This window comes from Panicum virgatum, chromosome 2K, assembly GCF_016808335.1.
Source record: "Panicum virgatum strain AP13 chromosome 2K, P.virgatum_v5, whole genome shotgun sequence".
Lineage (NCBI taxonomy): Eukaryota > Viridiplantae > Streptophyta > Magnoliopsida > Poales > Poaceae > Panicum > Panicum virgatum.
Genome location: NC_053137.1, coordinates 48,559,234 through 48,569,794, shown reverse-complemented (window position 1 = coordinate 48,569,794; position 10,561 = coordinate 48,559,234). Strand labels below are relative to the sequence as shown.

General features: G+C 48.5%; 2 protein-coding genes across 2 annotated transcripts; both read right to left on the bottom strand.

The window, feature by feature from the left end:
• Positions 1 to 825: 825 nt before the first annotated feature.
• On the bottom strand, positions 826 to 1,955 carry LOC120681608. Its single transcript, XM_039963174.1, has 3 exons — positions 1,852 to 1,955; positions 1,561 to 1,779; positions 826 to 1,122 (listed from the first exon to the last, which is right to left on the bottom strand). Exons 1-3 carry the CDS (start codon positions 1,894 to 1,896, stop codon positions 1,024 to 1,026), a joined length of 363 nt encoding a protein of 120 aa, XP_039819108.1. The 5' UTR covers positions 1,897 to 1,955; the 3' UTR covers positions 826 to 1,023.
• Positions 1,956 to 4,243: 2,288 nt separating this feature from the next.
• On the bottom strand, positions 4,244 to 6,649 carry LOC120695382. The gene is made up of 3 exons (XM_039978651.1): positions 6,571 to 6,649; positions 4,332 to 6,430; positions 4,244 to 4,252 (listed from the first exon to the last, which is right to left on the bottom strand). Exons 2-3 carry the CDS (start codon positions 6,402 to 6,404, stop codon positions 4,244 to 4,246), a joined length of 2,082 nt encoding a protein of 693 aa, XP_039834585.1. The 5' UTR covers positions 6,405 to 6,430; positions 6,571 to 6,649.
• Between the last annotated feature and the right edge of the window lie 3,912 nt (positions 6,650 to 10,561).

Genomic DNA, 10,561 nt, shown 5'->3' with positions numbered 1-10,561 from the left:
TAGATTTCGTGTTTTTAGGCTCATATCATTCCATGTTATGCTTCTATATCAGATGGCTGGTGACAAGAAGGGCAAGGGTAAGATGGTTGTGCGGAAGAAGAAGAAGCGCACCAGTGAGGACTGCGAGCGAGAGCAAGCTGAGGCAGTTGCAGACGCAGCAGACAGGCAGGGCTCACTCAGGATCAGAGATCCTCAGGCTCAGGGGGAGCCACAGCAGCAGTTACGTCGCTCAGGACGTACTCAGACAGCTCAGACCGCACCTGAGTCCCGCTCACGTCACTACAGTAAACGGTGGATTCACCGTCGGCCGTAAAGGCGTCGGTTCTGAACAGTAGCCGACGTTTTTAACTTAAAAGCGTCGGTGGACCGACGGTTTTATCCGTCGGAACTATTTCGACGCCTTTAACCCAATAAAGCTGTCGGTACCGACGGTTTTATGAATTAAAGCCGTCGGGGGCACGAGCCGACGCCTTTAACGCGGGGACCGCCCCGTATAGCTGTCGGCTGACAACCGACGCCTTTAACACGTTACAACCGTCGGCCTGGCCCACCACCGACGCCTTTAACCTTTAAACCCGTCGGCCCAGCCAAAGTCACCGACACCTTTAAATTTTTAAAGGCGTCGGCCTGGCCGACCACCGACGCCTTTAGACTTTAAAGCCGTCGGCCCCATATTCGTGAACCGACAGTTTTAAATTATTTTTTTTACCGCCCCTGTTTTCTTTCTCTCCCTCCCCGGCTGGGAAGCCTCCGATCCATACAGAACACACACCCTCCGATCCATACAGAACAATAGACACAGCCTCCGATCCATACAGAACAATAGACACAAGCATAACCTCCGATCAACAGCAATAAACACAAGCATAACCTCCGATCCATACAGTCAACAGCAATAAACACAAGCATAACCTCCTCAACAGTAATACATGTCCAAAATCCACATAAACACAAGCATAATATCTCACATAAACATGTTCAAAGTCTTCTAAGGTGACAAATTCAAGTTTCCCCGCAAGGTGATCAATCCATCGCCATGTCGTGGTTCGAACCTCCGCCACTCGCACCTCCACCGCTCAAATTGAGAAATATGTCGCCATCAGGCGTTCCTTGACGAGAACCCTACGAGAAGCAAATACAACCGTTTAAGCCTTGGGGTAAGCAAATTTCCTATAGTAGATAGGAAAATGTACATATCTTGTTGCATTTGGCAGGCAAAGATTTTATCAAGGCAAAACGGGAATGGATTTATCGATAGCAAAACAGTGGCTACTGAGTCAATCATCTTGGTAATGTAAATATGTTGGGGGCTAGTTTATCAGGCCCTCTGCAACTTTGCATTAGTTCCAGGGTAAATCACTAATTAAAGCTCCAAGGGTAGTGTTATTTCTGTTCTGGGTGACTAGTATGGGTAACAATTGCTGAGCTAGTTGAGACGGAACCATATATCTTGGATCACAGCTCAGTACTAGTAGTTGAGGTAAAATTAATGAGAAGATCGAAACGTTGAGCTGAGGTACTAATCACAGAAGTGAAGAAAGCGGCTAGCTATTGTCATACCGCTGCTGGTGGAGGAAATGGTGCTGGCGGAGTCTGCCACCACGGACCGAACGGCGGCATTTGTGGGAGAACACCTGTAGAAGCTTGGCCTCCAGACCGAGATGCGCCCAACATCGCCATGAATCCCTGAGGTGGTGGAATATATGCTTGGCCACTCTCGGAACCTTGTGATTGCTGCGGCATACCGAACTGAGATCCGGTGCTACCCCCAGCCAAGAACTGCATACGTAAATTATTGATGAGATCTTAAGAAAACAGATGATCGCCTCATGTTACAACGTAAGATATTACCTGTGCCATCATCAAATACTGCATCTGTTGCTGCATCTGTTGCATCTGCTCTTGGGTACGTCTCAATTGCTCTTTTAATTCATTTGTCTCCGCAGTAGACTGTGACCGACAAGAACCATCCCTGGGAAGCAATATCGGATGGCGTTTCCCAACTCTGTGTTAACAATTCGTCGATGCCCCTTGCCATCCCACCCAGGCTCGACCCAGCCCCTAGTACCCTTCGGCCTTATAACAACCCGGTTATCCAAGCTTCTCTCTGGATAACAAAAAAGGTGCCTCCGTAACCTGTAAAATTCATATTAGTTATTTGACAAAAAACTATTGTAAAAGATAGTTTATGAACTAATGCAAAAGTGTACCTGTAGGGGCATTTCCCTTCCACCCTCTGCATTTGCTCAGCTATCTCTGCCGCTCTTGCCAACCTTGCATCTCGATCGAGATCATCACCCTCGTCATCGCCCTCGTCATCGCCCTCCATACCGCCGCCCTCAGAGCCGCCCTCAGAGGAGGACCGCCCAAAGACCTCCTCTATCAAGTCAGCTCCTGAGCCTACTCCCTGCTCCGCCGGCTGCCTGGCAGCCTCAGTCTCCTCCTCGAACGGTCTCCCAACAACCTCGCTCTCTGGTGCCTGCTCATCCACAAGACACCTTAACTGCCTCTGACGCTGTGCGTTCGGGGTAGTGCCCTGCAAATGCAATAAACATTTGACAAATATTAGATAGCAAACAAATATTAGATAGCAAATAAATGTTAGATTGACAAAAATAAACAAGTACCAGAAAAGCGTCCGGGCGGTCTGAACCACTACTGGGTTGAGACGTAGAGGACGAAGTACCACCGCGCCTAACCTTCCCCTTTAGCTGCTTCCACATCTGCACAAATTTCAAAATAACGATCAGTATACGATAATATAAAACAATAAACAATAAAGTTGTTAAACAATGTAAAACAATAAACAATGAATGCGTACACTAATATAATCAAATATTAATCAAAAATCATCAGCATCAGAATCTGCTTCCGCCACACGTTGTTCACGTCTCTCTAGTTCTTCCATTTCTTCTTGCACTACATCTTCTTCAATCTCTTCTCCTTCACTCTCTTCCTCAAATATCTCTTGTTCTTCGATAATCCTTTGCTGTTTTTCAATGATCCTTTGTGACTGTCGAGTACGTTTTCTTGAAGGGCCTACTTCTTGTTCTTCTGACATTAACTCTAGGGTACCACTAGCTATTTCTGCGAGTCCTGTCCCAGAAGATATCCTAAAATTTTCATGATTCTCTACATACTCATCGTCGACTTCTTCTTGATAGACACCAACATCATCATCATCTTCATGATTCTCTACGTACTCATCAAAACGCTGAGGGTGCACTTCACGGTTAACTTTATATACAACCCACCAATTTTTCAAACTCGGATGAGGATAACTTAAATAGTACACCTGTTCCACTTGATGCGCAAGTACAACATTGTTGTTATGGGCTGTATACCGCGAGTTGTGGTTAACATCCACCATTCCAAAATCATCCACTCGCGTGCCGGATTTTGGATCAAACCATTGACAGTCAAAAAACACAAGCTTCAGCTCTTTCGGACCGCCAAATGTGTACTCAATTATTTTTTGAAGAACACCGTAGTAATTATTCACTTCTCCACTACCCTCTGCAGCCGTTAATAAGACTCCACTGTTTGAGGTGGCTGCAAGTGGACGGTTGACTTCTAAACTTGCTGTTCGAAAACGATATCCATTGATGTCATATCGGTTAAACTCCCTTCCTTTCAATTGACCATGTGACATCTGGCGCAAGTCAGCAGAGATGTTGGCATCGGCCATACACTACATATACGGAAATAGACAAAGTTATTAACTATGTGATAAGCATGTGAACTATAATTGAAGAACAAAGAATGGATAGATAAATTACATGTCCACGAAACCAGTTCACGAAGTTTGGGCCACCATTTATGCCTTGACGGCGTAGCTTATCCAATTGACTTTGTGTGGGTCTTCGAGAAGATGTCCAATAGAGCTCGTCAAACATTTTGAAATATGGTAACAATTCCTCCATGTTGAAGTACAGGTAAAGCATGGTGTAGTTCCTCTCTTCCTCCGAAATATAATGAGAAGTGGCAGCCCCAACACCTTTACCCTTCCAATGAAAAATCTGAAGCTCTGTCGTAGGTTGCTCTTCTACATTATGATATCGTGTCGTAGATGCATTCAAATTGTTGGAACGTGAGAAATACTTGCTACAGAAGTTTGTTATCTCTTTAGCTGCAAATGCCTCTGCAATACATCCCTCTACTCTTGCCTTGTTACGTACTGTAGCTCTAAGTTTTTTCAATTCTCTTTCCTGACTATACGTCCACCTGAATTGTGCAGGTCCTGCTACCAACGCTTCATATGGTAAATGCACCAGCAAATGTTGCATCACATTCATAAAGCCAGGCGGAAAGACTTTTTCCATCTTACATACAAGCACCACGATTTCTTTCTCCCACTGCCGCATCATCTTCTTCGACACTTCCTTAGCACATATCTGCCTGTAGAAGTAGCTAAGTTCAGCAAGCATCTTCCACAAATCAGGCTTAAAGTAGCCACGGAACATTACCGGTACAAGTCTTTCCATCATAATATGGTAATCATGACTCTTCAACCCATTGAGTTTACCGGTGTTGAGATTGACGCATCGTTTGATGTTAGCTGCATAGCGGTCTGGAAACTTCAATGTTTTCAACCAACTAAATATTTGCTTTCTTTCTTCTGGCTTCACACAGTATGGAGCTCGTGGCCTACTTTCATTTCCACTTGTATTTGTTCTAACCTCAAGCCCAGGACGATCACAAAGATCAGCTAAGTCTTTCCTAGCATTCAAATTATCTTTGGTTTGACCGGTAAAATCAAAACACATGCTTATGATGCTTTCAGCGACATTACGCTCTTGGTGCATCAAATCAATGTTGTGCGGTAGAAGCAGCGGCTTTGCGTATGGTAGCTCCCAAAGAAATGAAATATGAGTCCAGTTGTGTTCTTTACCATACCCTTCGAAGCCACCTTCTACAGACTCTTTCAACTTTTCATGCCATGCCATTTTTTGTTCGCTTGTCAATCGACGAGATGGTCCTTTTGTAACCTTCCTGCCTTTTCGGAATGATTGAATATCTCTCCTCTCTGGATGGTTAGAAGGAAGGAATCGTCGATGGCAATCAAAGAAACTGACTTTTTTTCCATACTTCAGCCAGATCGCATCCGTGTCTGCCATACATATGGGGCAGCACAATTTTCCGTGGACACACCAGCCAGCCCAAATGCCATATGCCAACAAATCATGGATTGAGTATAGATACGCGGCACGTAAGGTAAATTCACATTTTTTATGGCTGTCATATGCCTTTACCCCTTGCCACAGCTCTTTCAACTCTTCAATCAATGGCTGCATAAACACATTGATTTTCTTCCCCGGATGTTTATGACCAGGAATGATGGCCGCGAGGAATATATATCCTTCTTTCATGCACATGTTGGGAGGCAGATTGTAGGGCATGATAAAAACAGGCCAACAAGAATAAGGGCTATTGCTGGTGCTGAAAGGAGTGAAACCATCTGTTGACAACCCAAGACGAACATTTCTGGAGTCTTTTGCAAACTCCGGATCAAAACGGTCCAGAGCTTGCCAAGCTGCGCCATCTGAAGGATGCACCATAATATCTTTGTCCTCGCTCTCACGTTTACCTTCGGAATGCCACCTCATCTGCTTTGCTGTTTCTTGGGACAGATACAACCGTTTAAGCCTTGGCGTGATAGGCATGTACCGAAGTTGTTTGACCGATACTTTTGTAGTTACTTGCTCTCCATCATCACTCACGACCTCCACATATCTGGACGCATTGCAATGCATACAATGAGTATCGTTCTCGTGTTCCTTCCAAAATAGCATGCAATTATTTTCGCACGCATCAATCTTCTCATAATTCATGCCCAGACCGGCCAAAATCTTCTTAGATTGGTATAGGTCTTTCGGCATCTTATGATTTGAGGGAAGGAGATCAATGATCAGCTTCAAGATACCATTGTAGCAATTGTTCGCGAAATTGTACTTGGACTTCATCGCCATAAGGCGTGTCACCGCCTGCAGAACGGTCACATTGGTACCTTCATGCACTTTTTCATCTGAGGTGGCAAGAAGCCTGAAAAACTTCTGTACCTCCTCCGGCGGTGACTCCTTTTCGTACTCCCTACCAACATCCGCTATCATCTCATCCATCCGATCTTCATCATCGTTTCCGTCTGACTCACTGGCATGCTCCAGCTCCCCATGCTCGTGCCACACCAGGTACTCAGGCATAAATCCGTCCTTGCAAAGGTGAACCTGTATTTCATGTCTATACTGACGTAGACGATTCTTGCAATTCTTACACGGGCACTTCGCAACAGTACAACCACTGGCAAAGGCTTGGGTCATGAAAGCATTTGCGATACGAGCCCATTCCATAGTATGCTCGCCAGTTCGACTCCATCCATCATACATCGCCTTACGGTCGTCACCCATTTTCAAAACTACAACAAATCGAGAACCTATACAACAAATCGAGCAACCCATTTTCAAAACTACAACAAATCAAAACTACAACAAACATGTGTTGGTGATGCATATTGTTTAAATCCCTTTTCACATTATTAGGTAACCTATACAGAGAAGAAGAAGAAGAAAATACCTTGGTACGGTGGCGGTGCCCGAACAGCAGAGGCGGCAGCGGTGGCGCGACGGCCGGGCCTGTTGGTCAGAGGCGACGGGGGCAGTGGACGGAGCGGTCGCCGAGCCGGGGATGGGCGGCGCCCCTCCTGCCTCTGGGCGCGACGACCAGCAGGGAGAGGCGGAGAAGAGGGCCGGGGACGCGCGCGCGCGGTGGACGAGGCCGAGAGTCAACAATGCCGGTCGACGGCGTGCTCGCCGAGGCCGAGCAGCCTCGCGCCGCCGCCAAGCTCACCCTCGCGCGCCGTCAACCCTAGCGACGCGGGCCAGCACGGACGCTGGCCATGGAGGCGGCGGAGAAGAGGGCCGGGCACGCGCGCGCGGTGGAGAAGAGGGACGGGGAGGCGGTGGCGCTGGCGCGGGCGGTCGGCGGTGGCGGCGGCGCGGGCGCGGGCGAAGACTGGGCGCGGTCGGCGGGCCTGGCGCGGTGTGGAGAAGATTGGAATGAAAGCGACCCTCGGCGCGGTGTGGAGAGATTGGGGAAAGCGACTCCGGCCTGGTGGGTCCCGCGATAAAACCGTCGGCTCTACCCGACAGTTTTAATTATTACCGTCGGCCGACCCTCGTAGCCGACGGTTTTAATTAAAAACGTCGGCCTGCCGACGCCTTTAACAGAAACCGACGGTTATAAAATTATAACCGTCGGGGAAGGACCACCGACGCCTATAATTTAATTATTACCGTCGGCCCCGACGGTCTTAAATCGGCCGACGGTGAACCTTGCGATTCCTGTAGTGCGTCCACGGACTCGAGGTGGTGGTACTCAGAGTGGAGCAGGTCATGCACAGCAGCAGCAGCACACCGGCAATGGCACTCAGATAGGAGGTCAGGACAGTGGTGAGGAGCTGCCCGAGGTTGAGTTATTTGATCTCAGGGGTATTCCAAGACCTAGGGTCAAGAGACTGAGATATGTGACCCCGGAGCAGTGGTTTCCCGAGCAGAGGGATATTGGAGTTGACCGTCGCTTTCACACTCTGCTCCAGGAGTCTTTCTACCATGCTTATACCCAGATGGATATCAAGATCAGTGAGCACAAAATGCTCCACTGGGTGGCTATGCGCGTGGCAGCAGGAGGCATTCCTATCCTCCCTTTGTTTGAGAGATATGAGGGTTTACCAGCTCTACTGAATGAGAGGTCTCGGTACATCAGAGAGTGTGTTCGCGTTTTCTACGCCACCCTATTTGTTGAGGAGGACCGACAGTTCATCGATTTTATGTTCCAGCAGAGGCATTACAGATTGACTCGAGCACGTTTAGCTACCCTGCTTGGAGTTGAGATTGCCGAGGAGCCACACTTCGTGCACTATCAGGCTTATGGCAACACGGTGCCTCCTCGTCGTCCTCATGAGTCTCACGTCCCGTCTGACGAGGAGATCAGCATTCTCTTTGAGCAGCCTTTCCTGCCTAGCACACCGAGGACCCCGGACAGACTAACTCACGTAGCTCACTCAGTACATCTAGCTTTGAGGAAGAGTCTGTTGTTCCGGATTGGATACAATAAGGGGATCACAGCTCTGCAGCAGTGGCTTCTACTGTATATCATGACAGAACGAGAATTCGACCTCGTCGATTTCTTTATCTGCGAGCTAGAGGACGTGATTCTGGATGGAATGACAGTTCACCATCGCCATCCTTTTGCTCATTGGATCTGCTGGATACTGGCTCAGCTCAGTCAGAATGAGCATATGGATGAGTAGGAGCAGTCGAGGACGCACTTCAGTTTTTACTCACCTGCTACTCCCCGAGACGGTCGTCGTGGCTCGAGAGGCCAGCGCCGAGCACAACGGATTCTGGATGAGCGTGTCTTGGCTGAGGGCAGAGTTGCAGACGATCCGACAGCAGCCGAGGATGCCTCACTAGCAGCAGCAGAGGCCCAGCTCCCACACTACCTGGTCACAGACTCAGAGGACTCGGAGGATGACGATGATTTCTTACCTACTGTTACCATCCCTCGAGGAGCTCATGACGACGAGGCAGGATCCTCTGGTGCAGCTCGCACCCCTGCTCCTCCGGTTACCACTGCTCAGGTCACCCAGTCCGATGCACTCGCTACTATTTTTCAGAGGTTATCTGACCAGCAGGACCGATTTGCTGCAGCTCAGCTGAGTATGCAAGCCGAGCAGGCTCGCCAGCAGGAGGCCCAGACTCTAGTGCTTGAGGGGATTTGGCAGCAGCAGGAGACCATGAGGTTACAGCTTCAGCAGCAGTCCCAGATCCAGCAGCAGATGTTCACTTTCTTCTCGGGATGCTTCAGTCAGCTGTACCGTCACACTGGACTGCCTGAGCCTCAGCTCCCTACACTCCAGCAGCTCCAGTTCGACCCCACTGCTCCTGCTTGTGACATCCCAGAGTTTTAAAATGCTAAGTAAGAAATATTAAATACGATATTATGCATAATCAACCAAGAAGATGGACTCGAATACATTTATGTGTGCCTGCATGTGTATGTGTATAGATGCATAGGTCAGAAACCGTAAATAATTTTGTAAACCAATGCAAGTATACATATGAAAGCGAATAGGCGTCTCTCTAAAATCATGTTAAATCAAAGTCTTGTTGAAGTTAAAGAGAGAAAATAAAAGTTTGAACATAAAATGACAGGTCCTTTGAACCGTAGTGTTCAAAGATTTAATTTATCTGTCAAATCTCAAACTAATCTGCTTTGAAAATAATTTCTAAAATATAGCTCAAATGAATTTTTGTCCAAAACCAAAGTTGTAGGTTTTCAAAATACGAACAACTTTCGTGTTCAAAGTTTTTCGAATTGCCGCACAAAAATGGAAGAAACATTTGAATTTCGAAGCGCACAGGACATTTTCAAATGTACTTAAGTTTTAAATTGTATCTTTCAAACGAAGCTTCAAATGAACTTTTGCCTAAAACGAAAGTTGTAGATCTCGAAATTCTAAGCAAGTTTGGTATTCAAAAGTTTTTCATTTGAGGCCATGTAGAAGGAGAAAATTTTAGTTTTCAAACTGGAGTTTTGAACTTCGCTTTATTTACGAAACTGCCATTACCTCCATCCCCTCACACCTCCCTCTCTGTTCTCGCCGTGACGACGGCATTTGCCAGCGCCGCCGGCCACGCGCCGCGCCCCAGCCCTCTCCGCGCCTCTGGTGTTTCCCTGAAGCTTCGCGGCATCGCCACGCGGCGCCATCTCCCTACGCGCACGCCGAGGACGGCCGTCGACGCGCCACGGCGACGAACACGCCGAGCCGTGCCGTGTGCCGCTTCGCAGCTCGCCGCGAAACCCCTGCCCTGCCCCTCCTCCGCCACAACTCAGCGCCCAGATAGCATCTCTCTCGTCCCGTGCATCTCCCAGGCCTGCCCACCGCCTCTCCCTGGACGCGCAGAGGCGCCACCACACCATGGCCGCCGCCTCCACCTAGGCCGCCGCCGAGCCTCCTCCTGCGCCCCTCCTCTCCCCAAACCGACCCTTTAGCGAGCTTCCTCGACCTCCACTGGTCCTCCCAAGCCCAGCCAAGCCGCCTCCCACTCGCCGGAGTGCCGCAGCCGCGGCACAGGGCCGCCGCCGGCCGCCGCCGCCCGCGGACAGCCCGCTACGGGCCACCTCAGCCTCCACCGAGACCATCTACAGGTGCGGCTCGACCTCCTCTCCATTTCCCCCAACCTAGCCCCCACCTCCGGTGCCTCTCCTCGCCGGAAAAAGCTGCGTCCTACCTCCTCTGTTCCTTCCCCGTCCAAGGACCCGCGCTGAGAAGAAACTGAAGTCCAGGGGGCCAAGCGCAAAAACGCCATGAACTCAAAACAGCGAACTTTGAAAATACCTAGAAAATCGTATAAAAATCAGAAAAATAAAAATCCAAATGTTTTGGAATCCTTGCAACAAGACCTACAACTTTTGTTACATCCAGTTTTGCATTTGACCAATAGTTTTATCTCTATATTAAATATTAGTTTTATACACCTTTGTATGTATCTCCTGTTGTAGT